Below are 21,598 nucleotides of genomic sequence, written 5' to 3'. Positions count from 1 at the left end.
TGTGATGGTTTTAGGCGCCAAGCCAAATTTCTTCAGTCTCCTGAGGTTGAAGAGGCGCTGTTGTGCCTTCATCACCACACTGTTTGTGTGGGTGGACCATTTCAGTTTGTCAGTGATGTATACGCCAAGGAACTTTAAGCTTTCCACCTTCTCCGCTACGGTCCCGTCAATGTGGATAGGGGGTGCTCCCTCTGCTATTTCCTGAAGTCCACGATCATCTCCTTTCTTTTGTTGAGTGAGAGGATATTTTCCAGGCACCACACTCCCAGAGCCCTCACCTCCTCCATGTAGACTTTCTCGTCATTGTTGGTAATCAATACTGTTGTGTCGTCTGCAAACTTGATGATTGAGTTGGAAGAGTTCTTGGCCACACAGTCATGGGTGAACTGAGAGTACAGGAGGGGGCTAAGCACGCACCCTTGTGGGGCCCCAGTAGCGGCAGGTAGCCTCCCTGAGCTGACAAGGTAAAAATCTGTAATTCTGCCCCTGAGTAAGGCAGTTCACCCACTGTTCCAAAGACATGGCTGTTGATTAAGGTAGCCCCCCCGCACCTCTCTGATTCAGAGGGGTTGGGTTAAATGCGGAAGACACATTTTGGTTGAAGGCATTCAGTTGTACAATTGACTAGGTATTTCCCTTTCCAGTGTTGAGGATCAGCGGAGTGGAGGTTTTGTTTCCTTCTTTCAGCACCTGGGGGCGGCCGTCAGGAAGTCCAGGACCCAGTTGGTTCAAGCTTAACGATGAGCTTGAAGGGTACTATGGTGTTGAATGCTGAGCTATAGTCAATGAACAGCTTTCTTACATGTGTATTCCTCTTGTCCAGATAGGATAGGGCAGTGTGATGGTGATTGCATCATCTGTGGATCTATTGGGGAAGTAAGCAAAGTGAAGTGGGTGACAGGTAAGGTAGAGGTGATATGATCTTTGACTAGTCTCTCAAAGCATTTCATGATGACAGACGTGGGTGCTAAGGGGCGATAGTAATTTAGTTCAGTAACCTGTGCTTTTTTGGGTACAAGAACAATGGTGGCCAACTTGAAGCATGTAGCGACAGCAGACTGGGAGAGGGAGAGATTGAATGTGTCCATAAACACAGCAGCCAGCCTGTCTGCGCATGTTCTGAGGACGCGGTTAGAGATGCCGTCTGGGCCGGCAGCCTTGCAAGGGTTAACACGCTTTTAAGAAAAGGCCCTATGAATCAATGTCAATAAATGTGAAATATGTCCATTCCTGTATGGCGTGTATGTATGGGGCTCTTTTTCATTATGTACTGACCATTTCAAACTATATTTGTGACTTCAGAACAGACAAGCGTCTCTGTGAACCGTGCCCATCACACCTACATTACGCCTTATTTGGGCACAGGTGACCGGAAGTATCTAATTTGATGGCGGCGGGATGAAAGGCTCAAAGACGTGCAACAACGTAGGCAACATCATTTTTCTACCTAGCTCTGATGAAATGTCGGTTTTTAATAGTGATGAAGTTTTCAAAAGCCACTACTTTCAACTTATTTAATTTTTAAAGAAGACATCCTAACTGGATCTACCAATGCCAAACCCCATGGACGACCGTCTGCGCGTGGTGGCGGTGATACACGCTTTGAAAGCATCTGGAGTTCGCGTGAAAAACTGGAAGAACTTCTTGAATGGGCCATACACGAGCGATCCTGTCAGACAGGTAACCAACAAGGCCAATATGTTTTCTCAACAGTCAATCTCAATGCGTCAATAGAGCATGTTTTCCATTGTCCACAACACGAAATGCTGTCACAGACTTTTGATTACTTGATTGATTACTGTCAAGGTCACGTTTCTTAAATATTCAAATGTACTTATCATAATTTGCAAACTACTAGTGTTGAGGTATTGATTTGTTGTAGAAAGCCTTTTTAGCACATCACCATGATTTGTTGTTGATGGATGTCTTTCAGGAGAACCAATCTAAATTTGCTTTTGGTCGGGACCTGATATTGCTGCCACAGTGTGATTTAACTGATATGAGTGGGACAGTGCCAAAGTATGTGAACTTTAGTTGTATGGTTGCTTTAAATACAGTCATAACTGGGAGATGTGATAAAAAAAATCTAACAAAATCTAATGTGGCCTATTCTGATTACAATGAACAACTGAAAGCCCAACGTTTTGGTTGGTCATGACTTAACTTCCATTTGAGTGATCTAACTATCCATAGGTTCTTGGTGGATGCCTGTGAATATTTATCCCAGCATCTTCATACTGAAGGGCTGTTTCGAAAGACCGGGTCGTTTAGCCGGATGCGAGCTCTGAGGGTGAGGCGGCTAAGGAGGGATGTGCAGGAATGTTAATTTTCTTACCTCCATGGGTCTATCTTTTCTATGTTGACGCTCTACCTCCTCATGACAGGCTGGCCTGGAGCAGGGGGAGCCAGTCTTTTCTCTGCCACATTCAGCCACTCTGCAGCCCTGTGATGTGGCATCTCTTGTGAAGCAGTTCTTACGGGAGTTGCCCTCGCCCCTCATCCCTATGGATCTACAGGTGCCACTGTGTCGTGCACAGGGCTTCGACGAGGAGGAGGGTCGGCAGGAGCAGGGTGAGGATGGAGCTCTTCTTCTCACAGCCCTGTTCCCCCCGTCGCATTCACGGGCCCTCCGATACTTCTGCACCTTCCTGAGACAGACGGCTCAAAGGTTTGTTTCCAGAGATTCAGGATGACTTCTTCTTTTATCTGGGCTAAGAGAGCGGGAGGTCTGTGTCTCTCTGTGCCTAAGTTTCTCCATCATCTCCTGTCACTCACATTCACTAGATGTAAAGAGAATCGTATGGAAGTGGGCAATCTGGCTCTTGTGATTGCACCTAATCTGCTACATTGTCCAGCTGGGGGCTCTAAACTGACCGCAGGTACAGAGAGACGACTGCATAGACAAGCAGCAGTGATCAAGAAACTCATAATACACGCTGATCGCATTGGTAAGTTTAGAGAAATATACATTTGGATAGTAGCTGATGACGGATGTTAGGTTTAAAGTTGATACTAATTTCACTCTTCTATGTCCCCAGGTGTTGTCCCCCCTTCTATTATGGACATGGCAACAGTAGCAGAGTCCTCCACACCCCCAGTTGATGGGGGGAGGTTTCAGGAGAGGGCAGGACTTGGTGTGTATAGACTTTTAGGACATCAAAGGAGGCGCAGTGTTGGAGGTGAGAGTTTTGCAATGACTGGATAATGAGGTTTATACTGTGATAATAATTTCAGAATAAATACGTTGCTGGGAAATGTATGAATTCAATTCAGATTATTATAATTTTTTGCTTGATCTCTCCAGAGATATTTGTGGATGCTCTCAGTAAATTGAAGACAGGCCGCACTCACACTGACCTTTTACATCCCCCAGACAGTACGTGCATAATGTTGTGGTAATGATATGATTTTTGCTGCTTGTTAACTGGTTGCAAAGTTCAAATGCTGTTAGTAAAAAGTGATGCAGAAAGGATTGTCGTCAGTAAGGGCCAATAAGTTTGTTGCCTCTGACTTTATAACCTTGACCTCACAGGTCAGCAAATTACAAAGACCGCTCACCACAACACACCTGAATCACCAATCACATCTAAACGAAAGTCGACTGAAGATCCTGTCCCTGATGTTGAGAGCTCTGCTAAAAAAAGGTACTTGCATTTAACTGTCTTTAAAAAATAAATACATACACACTACCGTGCAAAAGTTTGGGGTCACTTAGAAATGTCCTTGTTTTTGAAAGAAAATCACAGTTTTGGTCCATTTTTAAAATAACATCAAATTGATCAGAAATACAGTGTAGACATTTTATTGTTGTAAATGACTATTGTAGCTGGAAACATGTTTTTAATGGAATATCTACATAGGTGTACAGAGGCCCATTATCAGCAACCATCACTCCTGTGTTCCAATGGCATGTTGTGTCAGCTAATCCAAGTTTATAATTTTAAAAGGCTAATTGATCATTAGAAAACCCTTTTGCAATTATGTTAGCACAGCTGAAAACTCGTGTGCTGTTTAAAGAAGCAATAAAACTGTCTTTCTTTAGACTAGTTGAGGATCTGGAGCATCAGCATTTGTGGGTTCGATTACAGGCTCAAAATGGCCAGAAACAAAGACCTTTCTTCAGAAACTCGTCAGTCTATTCTTGTTCTGAGAAATGAAGGCTATTCCATGCAAAAAATTGCCAAGAAACTGAAGATTTCGTACAGCTAATATTATCCTTCTCTGTATACAGACGCTCTATCCATGACCTTAGAGAAGACAACCAATCCATGAGCAAACAACCCTCCAATGGTCACGTATTTATAGCCTGTACTGCAGTATAGCTTTTAGTCAGTGGCATGAGATACGGTATGACAAGTTCTATATTTTGATTGTCCCAGCAGATTCCGAGGCGGCAGTCGGCCAAAGCCTTCCCCGTAGTCACACTTCTGTCCTGAGTGGAGTGGAGGGCAGTAGGGAGCACGAGCTCTCTGTCACTCTCACTGCCCCAGAGAAGAGGAGGAATCACAAGAAAGATTATAAAACATCAAACAAGTTAATCTAAAGCATCATAAGCATTGATTCTAGTTCTTCTATTTAACCCTTGTTTGTCTATCACCTTGTTTTTGTATCTGACTGTGTCTGTGTTTCCTGAAGGCATCCGGTGCAGGAGGACAAGGCTCATCGAAGGACATCTCTTAGATTCTTCAACATGACAGTCTGGAGCAGCCCTGTAAGTCTGGCACTGTCCAATATTCTGTCCTAACACTGGGTCTTCATGTTGCTCATGCTTGTCTTTTGACGCTGAGCTCTATTGTTGGACTTATCTACTTTCTCTACGACTTTATTCTCAGGACCCTTCCCCCACATCGATTGGGAATGACACTGAGAATTGGATCATGGGCAGTATAATGGTCACTGATGGTATGACTGAAGCATCCAAGATTCCTGTCATAATGACGGATGGTATGACTGAACCATCCAGGATTCCTGTCATAATGACTGAACCATCCAGGATTCCTGTCATAATGACTGAACCATCCAGGATTCCTGTCATAATGACTGAACCATCCAGGATTCCTGTCATAATGACTGAACCATCCAGGATTCCTGTCATAATGACTGAACCATCCAGGATTCCTGCCATAATGACTGAACCATCCAGGATTCCTGCCATAATGACTGAACCATCCAGGATTCCTGCCATAATGACTGAACCATCCAGGATTCCTGCCATAATGACTGAACCATCCAGGATTCCTGCCATAATGACTGAACCATCCAGGATTCCTGTCATAATGACTGAACCATCCAGGATTCCTGTCATAATGACTGAACCATCCAGGATTCCTGTCATAATGACTGAACCATCCAGGATTCCTGTCATAATGACTGCACCATCCAGGATTCCTGTCATAATGACTGAACCATCCAGGATTCCTGTCATAATGACTGATGGCCCAGGACAAGGTTTATATTTTTTTTATATATATTTTTTCAGTTACATCCATGTATCTACATGTTAGTCACTTAAATACTCAATGTGACATTTTATCTGTATTCAGTTCTAGTGGGGAGTGAAGTGGAGGATGACCCTGATCCACTGAATTACAGCTTTGCTGAAAATCCCAATCACTTCCTGGATCTCGCGACATTGGACTCACCTTCCAGGACACAAGCTGGGGAATCATGTGAATGCTCTGGTGTCAAGTTGGAAAACGAGATGATAGAGGAAACCGTTAGACAGTATGAAGCAAACCATGTATTGAGGGATCCAGAGCAGGTTGGGATAAAAGAGGACCCTGAAGACGTGGGTCTAAGCAAGAAGCAGTCAGAAGTGGATATATCTGTCAGCCAGAAGCCCCGTCACCCTCGTCGCTCCATCAGTATGCCAGAGGTGACATTGGACCAACTGAGGATTCAAGATGAAATGTACAAGAAAGAGAAAACAGATTGGATGATCGAGAAAGAAGATGGAGTCTCTAGGGACACACTTCAACTGCCGGTGAAGAAAGAGAAGATGACAGAGTCAGGACTGGGTTTTAAGAGGACACACATGTCTGTAGCAGAGCGTATCAGGCGGTTTAACGCTCTGACAACGCTGCTCCGTAACCCCAGGGTTCCTCCAAGGCCCCCTGAACCTCAGCTCAATGATGTCCTGCATGAGAGTCAGCGGGAGGGGGGTCAGCGGAGCGTTGTACGTCTGCGCCGGCAGGGAGCACGGCGGTTTGGACGCTCCATCAGCCATGATGGTGTTCCCGGACCTTGGCCAGGACAAGCCTCTAAAAATCATCAAGAGGTGCCAGTGGTTGTTCAAAGCCTCAGTCAGTCAGTCCTATGTCCACCTCCAGAGCCAACTCCTAGTGTTTATCAATTTGCCCAAGAGGGACAGTTTGAAATCCAACATACTCCTCAAATACAACAGGAACACCTCATGCAGACCATCCAGGATTTGTGCGCTCCTCCATCACCCAATCCAAAGCAGAACAACGAATCCTGCCAAGTGACGTTTAAAGAATCACAATTGAATTTCAAAGAAAGACAATTGGAACCGGTAGAGGAACAACCTAAGGAGTCAGAGCTACATGATCTGCTGGAGATGCACAAGAATACATGCAATCCAAAGGAGGAGCAAGACAAACATCTCACAGTTCCAATGCAGGTGAATAGACCGTTTCTGACCGACACGGTCTTAGATGTTCCACCTCAGACCATGGCCCCCCTACAGCAGGAGTCCAAAAGTACAGAAGTCAAATTCCCTCTCCCTTTTCCCTCCAAGCCCTCCTCTCTCTCTCAAACAGAAACATGCTCTCCCATTCCCACTGGACCCTCTCCCACACCAATAGACAGAACATCAACTGACCTCTACACTGCACACTTGGTGGCGAACTGCTCCCCTTTCTCTGTCACGACCTTTGGCTTTATAGAGATAGACATGGGGGTCAGTGAGAGTGATGGAGAGAGTTTAACGGGGAGAGAACCCCCATCACCAGCCTTGCAGTTCAAGCTCCCGGCCACCAAGAGACGTTACAGAGACTCGCCCTGCTGGCCCGTCCATGAGATTAGCATGGCCACAGGGGACCCATTGCAGATCTGAGGGGTACAGGACAGACTAAATGGTACTCCGTAACTAGCGCATTGGTCTTGAGTAGTAGGGTTTACAAATGGGAAAATAAGATCACTCGCACAAAGAATGCCATGTGTTTTTTTTTGTGTTTTTTTAATGTAATTTTCTGTTATGCCAATATAGGTTATCCTAGAAAAGTAGTATTTTAAAGCGGCAGTCAACAGTAGAACAATAACAAAGTGGCCTCCCTGTTTCGGTAAAAATCTGAGGGATGGGGCTGGAGAAATGTAACCACTCTCAAATGTATCGACAAAGCTATGGATGCAAGGCCTGCCTGTCCATAATATAACAATTATAGTTTTAACCATGTATTGATACTATATCGTGTTTGTTTACATTGTTTTCCAAACATTGGAGTAAAATAAGCTTATTTTGGGTTCTGATGGTGTACAAATGTTACCAAGCTGTCAATCAATGCGTAAATATCATTATTATATCAAGTAAATTATATTATGTAGCAACTGCTGATTGCAGATTTTATCATTGTCAAGTTGCGTTTTACATATCTGACTATATATAATTTGTGTAAATGTATGTATTTCAGTTTGAATAAAATGATTTATTTTAATCTTTTGATGTATTAATTGATATCAGATTAGTCTATCCCTCTTAGTAACATTAGAGGTGTTTTCCTGATTTGTTTAGAGGTTGACTTCATTTTTCTGACCTAGGAGGTAGCAAGGTTTAAAAATCTGTATTCACAAACCTGTTGCAGACCTCACCAATGGCAATCCCTTTGGGACTAATGCAACAACACTAACGTTTTAGGCTATGGCTTGGTCACTGACACCATATTGTAGATGTTTAAAAACGGACACACGTTTACCAGTACATTTGTTAATATGGTACAACAATTCTATAGGACTTCGTAAAGGTAGCACCATGTTTAACAGTTCGCTCCACCCACTTTTCCCTTGTCATGTTGCACGGAGCAAGGAGTTAGTAAACTGTCACACTGTCTCATAACACAGCCATTGCCACTGAACCCACATTGTCCTTCAGTACGCCCACACGCAGACAGACGCTGGGAGTGAGAGAAAAGAGGTGGGAGAGAGACAGCGAGGCTTGCTGAGGAACAACCAGGGAGAATAGAGTGATAAGTAATACATTAGAGGATGGCGGAAGGAGGAGATGGAGAGGAGGAGATTCAGTTCTTACGTACGGTGAGTGATGCTGGACTCCTTTGGCTCTGTTGGTTTCGATTGTAACTGAAAAAGGCTGTGAGAGAGAAACCATACTGCAGTATAACTACGATAAGTTGCCTTATCTTGCCGTAGGCCTAATGCGTGACTTTGGTGTAACTTCTAGTCCAATGCATTAACTTCCATACGTTTTGATAGTGGCTTCCCTTTGACTTTGGAAAGATCAGATTGACATGGACAGATGCTGGGCTTGTCTGCATTGTTATCTATTTTTATACCAGAGCAGCTTGAAATGTTACTGTTTGGGAGTTGGGCAGTTTGCTGGGTGCCAAGTAACAGCTGACGCTGGCAAATAGAAACGCATGAAAACGAGGGGTAGTAATACAAAAATAAAAAACGAAGAATGACGAACATGAGATGTAATGGGATGCGGAATCAGATTGACTATCATATTGGTTTTTACTTTTAGGTGCAGTAATATGGGTTTTCAGACATATCTGGTCATGAGGTGGCAGCATGATGGAAAGGAGTGGTAGGTTACGTTGGTGCATCGGCGCATTTGGTCCTGTCAAGAGAAGGCATGTCTTCACAGCAATTTAGTGACAGACTACAGCACATTTTGAGACCAGCATGATAAAGATGCTGATTTCCACACTGTTCATCTTCTGAATGGCGGAGAGGTATTGTGTTAGACACCTTGTCCTAATGGTGTGTTGTGACCTGTTCTTAGAATGATTTCCGTCTTCAGCTGTACAGTAATTACAGACTGGCCTGCTTGTGGAGGGTTAGACCATTCATACCACTGAGCGAGCGTCTCTCTGAACCTCTGGGGACATTGTGGAGCAGAGACAAGAAAACCTTTACCCCATCAGTTTTCTCACAGGGACCGAAGGCCCCGGATGAATCAAGCATGTCGCATTTCATATCTGTTATATTAAGACACACGGAGAAGCGAGTTCGTGGAAACAAGTATAACGCAAGTGAAAACAATGTACCAACGCTAAGCACTGATATTTTTGGGAACAGGCATTGGTATACTGTATTAGATACTGTACACATTATTTTCAACGTGAATATCTCTCTCTCTCAAAGACTACATATAATGTACAATCACAACAAGGCATTGACAAAGAGCATGGCATGCAACATGACTTTTCTGAAAAAGGCTCTCCTGTTTCGATTGAGGCAGAGCTCCTTTTCCTCATTAGGGACTCCCATGCTGACGTGAGGCTGAATCACATTTCAAAGGCACGGTTTTTATATAACATGTATTGCTGTGTCAAACCTGACTGATGCCAGGCAGAGATGGAGTGTTGTGTGTACTTGTCGAGGTATTATTCACCACCAGAGCAGAACACTTTCTTTTTATAGTGCCTGCTGCATATAAAGAGCTTTGTCCTATATTGCCTCTGCTTTGTTAAAGGCCCAGAGCAGCTGTTTTTATATCAATATCAAATATTTTTATGGGGTAACAATTAAGTACTTTACTGTTTTTTTTGCCCATTTTTTAATTGAAAACAAAAATAGCTTCTTGTTAAAGAGCAAATTCTCAAGCAATACTTTTGCTAAGGCTGTCTGGGAGTGGTCTTAAGTGGGGAAGGGAAGATGTAAAACTGTCTGTTATTGGTAGAGAAGTTAAGAACTCTTTTTCTTATTGGGGTGGCAGGTAGCCTAGTGGTTAAGAGTGTTGGGCCAGTAGCCAAAAGGTTGCTGGTTTGAATCCCCGAGCCGACTTGGTGAAAAATCTACTCTTGAGCAAGGTTCTTAACCTTAATTGCTACTGCAAGTTGCTCTGGATAAGAGCGTTTGCTAAATGACTAAAATATGAATGTTATTGGTTTATTAATTCAATCACCAGTCAGTCCAAAACGTCATCCCACTACAACAGGTTGAAATGTCATGCAGTCTTTTCAAACCGCTCTTACACTAAAATGGCATTATTAGCAATTTCACAGTAGTATTCCAACCTCATAGTGTGAAAATATACACTGAGTATACAAAACATTAAGAACACCTGCTCTTTCCATGATAGACTGACCTATGGTCCCTTAATGATGTCACTTGTTAAATCCACTTCAGCCAGTGTAGATGAAGTGGAGGAGACAGGTTAACGAAGGATTTATAAGCCTTGAGGCAATTGAGACATGGATTGTGTGTGTGCCATTCAGAAGCTGAATGGACTAGACAAAAAAATGTATGTGCTTTTGAACGGGGTATGGTAGTAGGTGCCAGGCGCACCGGTTAGTGTCAATAACTGGGGGCATTTCAAGTTCTACAGGGATGCTGGCCGATGGTGACACCAATGCTTCCCACAGTGGTGTCAAATTGGCTGGATGTCCTTTGGGTGTTGGACCATTCTTGATACACACGGTAAACTGTTAAACATGAAAAACCCAGCAGAGTTGCAGATCTTGACTCAAACCGGTGAAGCCTGGCACCTTCTACCATACCCCGTTCAAAGGCACTTAATTCTTTTGTCTTACCCGTTCACCCTCTGAATTGCAGACACACACAATCCATGTCTCAATTGTCTCGAGGCTTAAAAATCCTTCTTTAAGCTGTCTCCTCCCCTTCATCTAGACTGATTGAAGTGGATTTAACACGTGACATCAACAAGGGATCATAGCTTTAACCTGGATTCACCTGGCCAAGTCTGGCATGAAAGAGCAGGTGTTCATAATGTTTTGTACACTCAGTGTCTCTATAAACACAGGCAAATCACGTTTTTGACTGCACTGGGCCTTTAAGTCTGTTTCGTGCTTCTCTCAGGATCGTTACTTGAGTCGGTTAGATTCTTATTGGAGTTTAATTAGAGAACCGCAGACATGTACTTTATTGTGAAAGTACAGTACTTACTATGAACATAAAGTAGTGTAAAGACATCTACTGTATTCATGTGCACGTTTGTGTGTGAGCGTACCGTGGCTATCATTATAGCAGTGTGTGGAAGATGACGCTCGCCAAGAAGGGAACCATTTTCTTGAGTTGGCCAGCTGAATGTGGAGGTGTGAGAGAGGCTGGCCGTCACTTGCTTTGATGCTGTTCATCTTGAACTCTGCTGAGTTCTATATTTACAGAGTCTTGGGATTAGCAGGTTTATAGCCAGGGCCATGGGAGCACCTGTTTAGTTCTGGCCCTATGAGAACTGCACTCGCAGTATGATGAAGTGCTTTCGATTATATTATCTTTTGCCAGGTCAGAGTGATGGCGTCGTGTATATATATGTCATGTGTTCTGATAGTTTTGGTATGATTGACAGTGGTAGTACTAGTACAAATGAACTGAAGTACACTGAGTTCTACAGCACTGTAGGCTTTGTAAAAGGTTTCTTGTTACATCGACTTATCGGTGTCCACTGTTCTTCTGTCATAACTAAGGAGTATGGCTTTTGCCCACTTTTGGCTGGTCTCTATGGTTGACTTTGGCCAGGTTTAGTGTGACTTGAGCTGTCAGCCTAAGAATGATAGTTTGACACCGGGTCTGTCTGTCTCACTGCTCTCTGTGTGAGTGCATTACAAATTATTATGCCAGGCTGACTGTGTCTCAAATATCCACTGCTCCACCGAGGGGAATGTGTGAGCAGCAGGTGCAGGGTTCTGAAATAGAGGGCCGGGAGGAGCGGGTGCTTACCCAAAGTCCGACTACCAAGGAGATTAGTGTTAGGACAGGGGCAGGGCCCGGCACAGAAGAATGACAAAGAAAATGTGGATGTGAAGGTTAGGAATGTGAGATCCAAGACCAGAGAGGGTCTGTTGACCACTCTTTGTTTGCTTTTTGACCTGCCATGTTTCGGCTCCCCGTTACGACAGCTTTATCACTCTGCTGGCTCTATCTACTCTCGTTATTGTTACCATATGTTGGGCAGGGTTGCAGCCTTGTTCTTATGCGACATACAATATGCCTGTTTGGTGGACAGGAATCATATTCACGCTTTTACTATATTCTCTTCCACTACAACCATTACACATCCACACTTAAGCCCCTCTAAATGGGTTTTGGCTGTAACTCTACCCCTGGCCATATCATATGGGCCTATCAAGGTTATGAATGGCAAGTTAAATATAAAGTACTACTTTTGACATGTTACCCAAGTGATGAAACATCTTAAATGTAAAACAATTAAATAACAATTATGATATAAACGAGCTCAGCTGATTAACGTAATCGGTTTTGGCCTTTGACCTTTTTTCTCTCTCCTATATGTAGGATGACCAGGTTGTGCTACAATGCACTGCCTCCATTCTGAAAGAACAGATCAAACTGTGTCTTTCATGTGAGGGCTTTGGGAACCGCCTCTGCTTCCTGGAGACCACCTCCAATGCTCAGGTAGAGAGAACCACGTTCCCCACTCTGATTACGTCTGTACTCCAGCCGTTGCGTTCCCAGGGTTTTGCTGACGGATGTGTTGTGTTGTAGAATGTGCCACCTGATTTGGCAATCTGCTGCTTCATCCTGGAGCAGTCCCTGTCGGTACGAGCCTTACAGGAGATGCTGTCCAACACCATGGAGCTCAACGAGGTAAGAGACCAGTAGAGGGGCTGCTGGTTCTGTTGTGTTGGGATTAAAGGAGCTTCTTTTACATCCGATGTTAAACAATTCTACAGTGTACACTGAGTGTACGAAACATTAGGGACACCTGCTCTTTCCATGGCATAGACTGACCAGGTGAGTCCAGGTGAAAGCTACGACTCCTTATTGATGTCACTTATTAAATCCACTTCAAATCGGCGTAGATGGCGGGGAGGAGACGGGTTAAAGAAGGATTTTTAAGCCTTGAGACAATTGAGACATGGATTGTGTCTGTGTGCCATTCAGAAGGTGAACGGGCAAGACAAAATATTTAAGGGCCTTTGAACGGGGTATGGTAGTAGGTGCCAGGCTTCACCGGTTTGAGTCAAGAACTGCAGAGCTGCTGGGCTTTTCACGCTCAACAGTGTCCCGTGTGTATCAAGAATGGTCCAACACCCAAAGGACATCCAGGCAACTTGGTACAACTGTGGGACGCATTTGAGTCAACATGGGCCAGCATCCCTGTAGAGCGCTTTCGACACCTTGTAGTACGTGCCCCGATGAATTGAGGAAGTTGAGGTGAGGGCAAAAGGGGATGCACCTGAATATTAGGATGGTGTTCCTAATGTTTTGATCACTCAGTGTACAGTACATGGAAATAGATTTTCTTTGGCTGGAAAATAGAGGTGGTCTTTGTGTAGTGTCTGGTGAGCTTAGTTCTTTCTGAATCAAACTAATAAAAACAAATGTCGTGTTTTTCCCATAATATGGGAATCAGTACTTTTGGTTAAACATTTCAGAAAATACTGTTATGCCTTATATGGTAGTGAGAACATCCTCTCTTATGCCATCGACACATAGTTGTAAAAGTAGCATTGTCGTGAATAGTTATGTGCTAATGACACATCACTGATGCATTTGAAATATGAATATTATGTCAAGGCCTCTTGTATTTTTAGCAACTTAACTTCGTTTTGTCTCTTTTCTGACCCCTCACCTCCCACCTGCCAACCATAGGCAGTCGATTTGGACAAATGGGTATGTCTGCTCATGTTTCCCTTCCTGTCACGTTTCCCCAAAGTTTTCCCCTCCTCTCCACCCCTTGTCTACCGTGAGAGTGCTCTCATCTCTCACCCAATGTCCCTGTCTCAAACAGTGATGTGCCACTTTCGTCTGCCCTCACTCATACTACCTAACTCCACACTTTGCTCAGTGTTGTCATAGCTGAAATACCGAGCGGCGTTTCAGATGACACTCGAGGAACGATTCCTGTCAGCAACACAGGAGCAACTAAGAAGCTCTCTGCCGTCGAGGGCTTCTGGCTGCCGTATAATCTCTACGCTACGTCCAACAGCAGAAACGTGGACCACAGACCGAGTGTTGGATGGTGTCATTTGAAACAAGGCACTTCCTGCCCTGTGACCTTGTCCCTCTGAATGTCTCCTATACAACCTTCATCATACTCCCATCGTCACTCCTCACAGCCACATAAGTCCCGTTCATTGAATGTGGACCAGACCAGCCCTTTACGTTTTCTTAATCCTTGCTATTCCGTCATCCCGTGAGTTACTGTGGTTTGACCAAACCATCACGGCAATTCATCTTAATTTTCAGAAAGTCTGGAATGTAAGGCAAAGTGTAACCTTGAATATCAAACTGCACGCACGCACGCATGTACGTACGTGCACACACACACACACACACACACACACACACACACACACACACACACACACACACACACACACACACACACACACACACACACACACACACACACACACACACACACACACACACACACGGGTTCACTAAATCTGACCTAGAAGTCAGTCTTGCGCTGTGTTCTGACTCTCCACTTACTCATGGAATAATCAAGATGATAACAACATTGACGGTGGAAATGATAACCACTAATTATAACAAATGTTGAAGAAACAATATTGTTTGATTGTCTGAATGTCACTTTTTCTGCCTTCCAGTTAATTGTGACATGTGACTTTCTGTGGTATTGTTTCTTATTTCCAGTATTGTTAATCATTTGACTTTTGTTAATCAATTTCCCTTTCCACTCACCCCTGGTTTGTATTGACACAATGTGGACATGTTTGCTGTTGTGTTGGTTCTCTGTGGTGGGCTCTCTGACTCCTCTCAGCCAGATACGTTCAGTACACAGGTTCTCTGTTGCCTGCCACGTTGTTCTCAGTTTGGTACGAGGAGGATGACTTGCTCAACTCCTGTCTCCCTCCTCAGTCTTTAATAGTCCTGTGTGCCTGACCTTAGCAGGCTGAATGTTGAATCATACACGACTCTCTTCGGTTGGATTTTTAACTTCTCGCTCTCCTGTGTTCTACCCAGTCATCTCAAGGAGGGGGCCACCGTACCCTGCTGTATGGCCATGCCATCCTACTGAAGCACACTCACTCCAGCATGGTAAACAGACTCCTCTGTCTCACTGCGTAGTTTCACATGTTTCTCATTTCACCAACCCACTATCATTTTCACATGTTTCTCATTTCACCAACCCACTATCATCCACTTCTTTCTACTTCTACCTCTCCCACACTACCACACACACCCACACTATCTCCCACATTACCACCCACACTATCACCCATACCAACACTATAACCCACACCGACACTATCACCCACACCCACACTATCACCCATACCAGCACTACCACCCACACCAACACCATCTCCCACACTACCACCCACACCAACACTACCACCCACACCAACACTACCACCCACACCCACACTACCACCCACACTATCACCCACACCCACACTATCACCCACACTATCACCCACACCCACACTATCACCCACACCAACACTATCACCCACACCAACACTAGCTCCCACACTACCACCCACCCACACGATCACTATCACCCACACTATCTCCCCCACGCAACACTATCATCCACACCAACACTATCACCCATACCCACACCATCTCCCACACTATCATCCACACCCACACCATCTCCCACATTACCATCCACGCTACCACCCACACCCACAATTTCTCCCTCTATTTCACTCATCATAACCACACAAGTCCCATTCATTGAATGTGTACTATACCAGCCATTTGCATTTTTAGTGTGGGTGGTATGGGGGAGATAGTTTTGCAGTTACATGGGTTTGCTTTTCAATTAGCGCTTCATTATTCATTGTGTAATTTTTACTCTTTGTGTGCTGCAGTACCTCAGCTGTTTGACTACCTCAAGGTCACTCACAGACAAACTGGCCTTTGATGTGGGCTTACAGGAAGATTCCACCGGTATGGCCTTTACCATAGAGAACAGTGCTCATATTAATTTTCTGCACAGTGTTCAGTTGAGTGACGTAAGTGTTCCTCCACAGGGGAGGCGTGCTGGTGGACTATTCACCCTGCGTCCAAGCAGAGGTCAGAGGGAGAAAAGGTCAGGGTGGGAGATGACCTCATCCTGGTCAGCGTGTCCTCTGAGAGATACCTGGTGAGCCGCTTTGGTGACACACTGCCAAGTGGACTTTCAACCTCACCAGGTTATGGATGGAGCTGACATGTTCTCTCTCTCGCTCCAGCATCTCTCCTACGCCAGTGGTGACCTCATGGTGGACGCCTCCTTCATGCAGACGCTGTGGACCATGAGCCCTGTGATGTCTGGCTGTGAGCTTGCTGAAGGTGTGTATATGTCTTTATTGTTTTTCTATTTCCTAGTCGTTAGCTGATCATCTAGAAACACTACACTTGACTGCCGTGTCTTTCTCTCATTGCCAGTGTAACATCAACCCCTCAGGCTTTCTGACTGGAGGCTATGTTCTTAGACTGTTCCATGGTCACATGGATGAGTGCTTGGCTATCCCTGCTGCCGAACAAGGAGACGACCAGCGCAGGTGATGAACACTGTTGAACTATTCCACATTTACATTTGACATTATATATATGGGGAGGGGGCGGGGTGCTGTGAGATAATTTAGATACTGTTTGAAGTTTGAAGAGGTAGGGTTTCGGATGTTTCGGGAAGATGGGCAGGGACTCTGCTGTCCTAGCTTCAGGGGGACGCTGGTTCCACCATTGGGGTGCCAGGACAGAGACAAGTTTTGACTGGGCTGAGTGGGAGCTGCCCTCCCGTAGGGGTGGAAGGGTCAAGAGACCTGAGGTGGCAGAACTGAGTATTCAGGTTGGGTTGTAGGGTTTGAGCATAGCCTGAATGTAGGGAGGGGCAGTGCCTCTTGCTGTTCCGTAGGTAAGCACCATGGTCTTGTAGTGGAAGCCAGTGAAGTGTGCGGAGGAGCGGTGTGACATGGGAGAACTTAGGAAGGTTAATCAGATGTTAATCAGATATTTCATCTGACACTGCATAAACACCACCTGTCACTAACAGCCCATCTCTGTTTTCAGAATTGCTCATTATGAAGGGGGTGCTGTCTGTAGCCATGCCCGGTCACTATGGAGACTAGAACCCCTCCGGATTGGGTGAGTGGATGCCCTTCTGTTCTTCAGCTTTATGTAACAAAAAACCATTACAATTGTCTTACATGAGTTCTCTCTTTGGGGTTGTACTTATGGCTCTGTGTAGATGGAGTGGAGGTCACATGAAATGGGGCCAGTCGTTCCGAGTGCGTCATATAACCACAGGCCGCTACCTCTGCCTGGATGAAGAGAAAGGACTGCTGGTGGTGGACCCTGAAAAAGCCAACGCCAAGATGTCAGCCTTCTGCTTCAGAATCTCCAAGGTCAGGGTCGTCTCGAATGGTGCTCTGTTAATATAGAGATCAGTGTAAAAAAACGCACGTGGTCCTTTTCATAGAATGGAACAGAAGCTTCTGGCAGCGTTCATATCATCCCTCTGTACCTAGCGCTGTTGATAGTCATTCTTTCTCCTTGTTGTTCCGTGTTCCAACCTGCAGGAAAAGATCGAGGTGGCTCAGAAACGAGATGTGGAGGGCATGGGCACACCAGAGATTAAGTATGGGGAGTCCATGTGTTTTGTACAGCACGTCTCCTCTGGCCTCTGGCTTACATACGCCTCTGTCGATGCCAAGTCCGCTCGCCTGGGACCTCTTAAGAGGAAGGTATGGAGAAATCGTGCGGCAAGATGCCTAAAAACACCTGAGCTAAAGGACAGGAAGAACAACAGCAAAGGAAATGCTAAGAGATAATGAAGACCCCGTAATATAGGGATTTAGTGTGAATGCATTTTGTTCAGGCTTTTCAAATGCTCCGCTTTCCCCTGGAGTGCAACTGGTGTTTATCCATGTTGTCAATGTCTCTCTCAGGCCATCCTTCATAAGGAGGGCCACATGGACGATGCCCTGACCGTGGCCCGCTCCCAGACAGAGGAGTTCCAGGCTGCTCGTATGATCTACAACACAGCAGGCCTCTTCACTCAGTTCATTAAGTATGGCCCCTCTCCAGTCCCAATGTCTTCCCTATGGCTCTCTGAGAAAATACTTATCTAGGAATCTCTTGAGTTTTTCTACACATTATGGACGTATGTATAGACCCCTTTGACTTACTGTTATCCTTCAGGAGGGGCGGAGCGCCTTGGTTTAGTGTTTGACCTCGTGCTCAGTACAGTGACGTTTTCCCCTGTTCCCTGTGTCTCCAGAGCGCTGGACTCTCTGAGCGGGAAGAACAAGTCTTCTTCAGGCCCCCCGTCTCTGCCCATGGACTCAGTGGCCCTCTCCCTGCAGGACCTCATCTTCTACTTCCGGCCCCCCGAGGAGGAGCTGGAGCACGAGGAGAAGCAGACCAAACTACGCTCCCTCAAGAACAGACAGAACCTCTTCCAAGAGGAGGTCAGTGCTCACGCACAACAGATGAGGATGATGATGTACTGTATGTTGAAAATATTCTTCCCAAATGGCTCCTCCCTTTGGTGTTCCTATGTTATTTGTGTCATTCCGCACAGGGCATGATCACCCTGGTGCTGGACTGTATTGACCGACTCAATGTCTACAACACGGCGGCCCACTTCTCCGAGTTTGCAGGGGAGGAAGCTGCCGAGTCTTGGAAGGAAATCGTTAATCTCCTGTACGAGCTGCTGGGTATGTGACCTTCTATTCATCCCGTTGTTTCAGGTCCCATCATGTTTCTGCATGGCTGTGGTTACTATGGCAACATGCCCTTTCAATCTGAACATGACATAGCTCTGATCTCTGTCATTCTCTTCCTGTGAAGCCTCTCTCATCAGAGGTAACCGGGCCAACTGTGCTTTGTTCTGTGATAACCTGGATTGGCTGGTCAGCAAACTGGACCGTTTAGAGGCCTCCTCAGGTTAAGGCCCACTACAACACACTCCATCACCTTTCAGCACTGAATCACATTGACTTGAATGTGTTACGGGAGTGCCCTCTGTGTTTCATTGCGTGTTATGCTCACCACAGGCATCCTGGAGGTGCTGTACTGCGTTCTGATTGAGAGTCCAGAGGTCCTGAACATCATCCAGGAGAACCACATTAAATCTATCATTTCTCTACTGGATAAGCATGGACGCAATCACAAGGTCAGTGAATACGTGTGCAGGTCATTGAAGTTTATTATTATTATATTTATTTATTATTTCTATTATTAAGTTATTATTTAGGCCTGTGCTTATCTAGAGAAGTGTTCATATGTTGTTGACAGTCCATCTCCTTATGATTTGAGAGCTGATTTTAGAATTTTCTCTCTCCCTAGGTGTTGGATGTGCTCTGCTCTTTGTGTGTGTGTAACGGTGTGGCTGTAAGGTCCAATCAGAATCTCATCACAGAGAATCTGCTTCCAGGTCGCGACCTCCTCCTGCAGTCCAACATCATCAATTATGTCACCAGGTATACAGATATCTGGCCGTACAAAATATCATTCGTGAAAATACAACCACGACAATTCGCTTTTTTCCTTCAAACCATTAACTGTTTTTTCATCTCAGTGTGAGACCCAACATCTTCCTCGGAACCTGTGAGGGATCCACACAGTATAAGAAGTGGTATTTTGAGGTGATGGTGGATTATGTGGAGCCTTTCCTGACCGCCCAGGCCTTCCACCTGCGTGTGGGCTGGGCTCTGACTGAGGGCTACAGCCCCTACCCTGGGGGTGGTGAGGGCTGGGGCGGCAACGGGGTTGGCGACGACCTCTACTCCTACGCCTTTGATGGACTCCACCTGTGGTCAGGTACGGCATGCAGGGCCTCGCTTTAGAATGCAGAACTCTATTACTGGTTGACGTCTTATAGATGCGTGTGTCTCCACAGGACGAGTCCTCCGGCATGTCGCCTCCCCCAACATGCACATCCTAGCGGCAGACGATGTGGTCAGCTGCTGCCTGGATCTGAGCGTGCCCAGTATCTCGTTCCGTATCAACGGGCACCCGGTGCAGGGCATGTTTGAGAACTTCAACCTGGACGGCCTCTTCTTCCCTGTCGTCAGCTTCTCTGCAGGCGTCAGGTGAGAACCGACGATAGGGCTTACAGAGCCGCTGTCATTTTACAATGAGTCTTAAGAAAATGAGTTATGTCAAATGAGTGATCACTGTCCATGTTCTCCTCGCAAACGCCAAGGGTTCGTTTTCTCCTGGGAGGGCGGCATGGGGACTTCAAATTCCTCCCACCGCCAGGCTATGCCCCGTGCTATGAGGCTGTGCTGCCCAAGGACCGACTGCGTATTGAGCCCATCAAGGAGTATAAGCATGATTTCAACGGTGTCCGCAATCTGTTGGGGCCTACACAGTCCCTCTCGCACACCGCCTTCACCCCCTGCCCTGTGGACACAGTACAGGTACAACCCTGGAATGATCTGTACACATCTCGTTCTCCTAGCTCTTGCCTCCATTCACCGCGTTGTCCTTTCAGATTGTGCTTCCGCCTCACTTGGAGCGCATTCGGGAGAAGCTGGCGGAAAACAGCCATGAGCTATGGGCCGCCACTCGCATTGAACAAGGATGGACCTACGGGTCGGTGAGTGCTTCCCATACTGCCTCAGTCAGATCACATGACTTAATGATATCTGCTTAATCCAATCTGGCAAACATCTTGATTCTTTCCACTCCTCCAGTTCCGAGATGACAACAAGAAACTGCACCCCTGCCTGGTGGATTTCCAGAGCCTGCCAGAGCCAGAGAAGAATTACAACCTTGCCATGTCTGGAGAAACACTCAAGTGAGTCAAGGTCATGGACACGCCTTCTCAAGGTCATGGACACACCTTCTCAAGGTCTTGGACACGCCCTCTCAGCCTAGTATGTCTGCATGTGCTGGGTGTTCACCACCTCTCCTTCTGCTCCTCAAAGGACTCTGCTGGCGCTGGGCTGTCATGTGGGCATGGGGGATGAGAAAGCAGAGGAGAACCTGAAGAACATCAAGATGCCCAAAACGTGAGCGATACCTCAAGATTGTGATCTGACTTATTTAGGCATGACGTCATTATTCTCTGATATTCACTTACGTGGTTGAAAAGTGAATGATCTGTTTGACATGATCTGAGATGGGCGTTGTGAAATGTTGGATTGTCATTTCAGTTGAGGCCTGTTCACTTTAGTGAGATGAATAGCAATAATGACATCTGACTTACTCGTGTAATCATGACATCCCGTTTGTTCCATTAGGTATATGATGAGTAGTGGATATAAGCCTGCCCCTCTGGACCTCAACCATGTCAAGCTGACACCCAACCAGACCAACCTAGTAGAGAGACTGGCAGAGAATGGGCACAACGTGTGGGCTCGTGACAGGGTCCACCAGGGATGGACCTACAGCATTGTACAGGTAGCTTCTCCTCCCTCTGCCTGTCCTTGGTTCTCGCAGGAGACTCGCACACAGCAAGTCAGGCCAAACCTGTGGTAATACTGTAGCTCAAGTTCTTTTCAAA

The 21,598-nt window shown here is 45.7% G+C and overlaps 3 protein-coding genes across 3 annotated transcripts in view; all 3 read left to right on the top strand.

Moving 5' to 3' along the window:
• The first annotated feature begins 1,551 nt into the window (after positions 1–1,551).
• Positions 1,552–3,399, top strand: LOC135549351 (inactive Rho GTPase-activating protein 11B-like). The gene is made up of 7 exons (XM_064979347.1): positions 1,552–1,680; positions 1,934–2,019; positions 2,194–2,290; positions 2,385–2,668; positions 2,785–2,948; positions 3,039–3,179; positions 3,305–3,399. The coding sequence occupies exons 1-7, from the start codon at positions 1,552–1,554 to the stop codon at positions 3,397–3,399; spliced, it is 996 nt and encodes a 331-aa protein (XP_064835419.1).
• A 1,688-nt stretch (positions 3,400–5,087) lies between these two features.
• Positions 5,088–7,567, top strand: LOC135549139 (uncharacterized). Its single transcript, XM_064979184.1, has one exon. It carries the CDS (start codon positions 5,702–5,704, stop codon positions 7,073–7,075), a length of 1,374 nt encoding a protein of 457 aa, XP_064835256.1. The 5' UTR covers positions 5,088–5,701; the 3' UTR covers positions 7,076–7,567.
• A 508-nt stretch (positions 7,568–8,075) lies between these two features.
• LOC135550359 (ryanodine receptor 1-like) overlaps positions 8,076–21,598 on the top strand; it is a 71,173-nt gene continuing 57,650 nt past the window's right edge. The window contains exons 1-25 of the mRNA XM_064981077.1: positions 8,076–8,268; positions 12,454–12,573; positions 12,664–12,765; positions 13,774–13,794; positions 15,115–15,189; positions 15,972–16,050; positions 16,134–16,246; positions 16,335–16,434; positions 16,550–16,646; positions 17,155–17,229; positions 17,333–17,489; positions 17,664–17,828; positions 18,033–18,154; positions 18,365–18,554; positions 18,668–18,803; positions 18,937–19,032; positions 19,143–19,261; positions 19,435–19,568; positions 19,667–19,908; positions 19,988–20,180; positions 20,294–20,510; positions 20,585–20,689; positions 20,787–20,890; positions 21,021–21,104; positions 21,336–21,495. Coding sequence (XP_064837149.1) covers positions 8,221–8,268; positions 12,454–12,573; positions 12,664–12,765; positions 13,774–13,794; positions 15,115–15,189; positions 15,972–16,050; positions 16,134–16,246; positions 16,335–16,434; positions 16,550–16,646; positions 17,155–17,229; positions 17,333–17,489; positions 17,664–17,828; positions 18,033–18,154; positions 18,365–18,554; positions 18,668–18,803; positions 18,937–19,032; positions 19,143–19,261; positions 19,435–19,568; positions 19,667–19,908; positions 19,988–20,180; positions 20,294–20,510; positions 20,585–20,689; positions 20,787–20,890; positions 21,021–21,104; positions 21,336–21,495 — 3,054 coding nt within the window. The 5' untranslated portion in view covers positions 8,076–8,220. The remainder of the gene's footprint in view (positions 8,269–12,453; positions 12,574–12,663; positions 12,766–13,773; positions 13,795–15,114; positions 15,190–15,971; positions 16,051–16,133; positions 16,247–16,334; positions 16,435–16,549; positions 16,647–17,154; positions 17,230–17,332; positions 17,490–17,663; positions 17,829–18,032; positions 18,155–18,364; positions 18,555–18,667; positions 18,804–18,936; positions 19,033–19,142; positions 19,262–19,434; positions 19,569–19,666; positions 19,909–19,987; positions 20,181–20,293; positions 20,511–20,584; positions 20,690–20,786; positions 20,891–21,020; positions 21,105–21,335; positions 21,496–21,598) is intronic.

The sequence above is a fragment of the Oncorhynchus masou genome, chromosome 12 (assembly GCF_036934945.1).
Source record: "Oncorhynchus masou masou isolate Uvic2021 chromosome 12, UVic_Omas_1.1, whole genome shotgun sequence".
NCBI classification, from domain to species: Eukaryota; Metazoa; Chordata; class Actinopteri; order Salmoniformes; family Salmonidae; genus Oncorhynchus; species Oncorhynchus masou.
The sequence above is the reverse complement of the archived record's forward strand: the minus strand, read 5'-3'. Positions and strand labels throughout refer to the sequence as shown.

Excerpts from the sequence above, each read along its gene's own strand:
- LOC135549139 (XM_064979184.1), top strand. The coding sequence starts at position 5,702 with ATGATAGAGGAAACCGTTAGACAGTATGAAGCAAACCATGTATTGAGG.
- LOC135549351 (XM_064979347.1), top strand. The coding sequence starts at position 1,552 with ATGCCAAACCCCATGGACGACCGTCTGCGCGTGGTGGCGGTGATACAC. Across the intron at positions 1,681-1,933 it reads CGAGCGATCCTGTCAGACAG|GAGAACCAATCTAAATTTGC; the intron begins GTAACCAACAAG and ends GATGTCTTTCAG. Across the intron at positions 2,669-2,784 it reads CTGAGACAGACGGCTCAAAG|ATGTAAAGAGAATCGTATGG; the intron begins GTTTGTTTCCAG and ends CACATTCACTAG.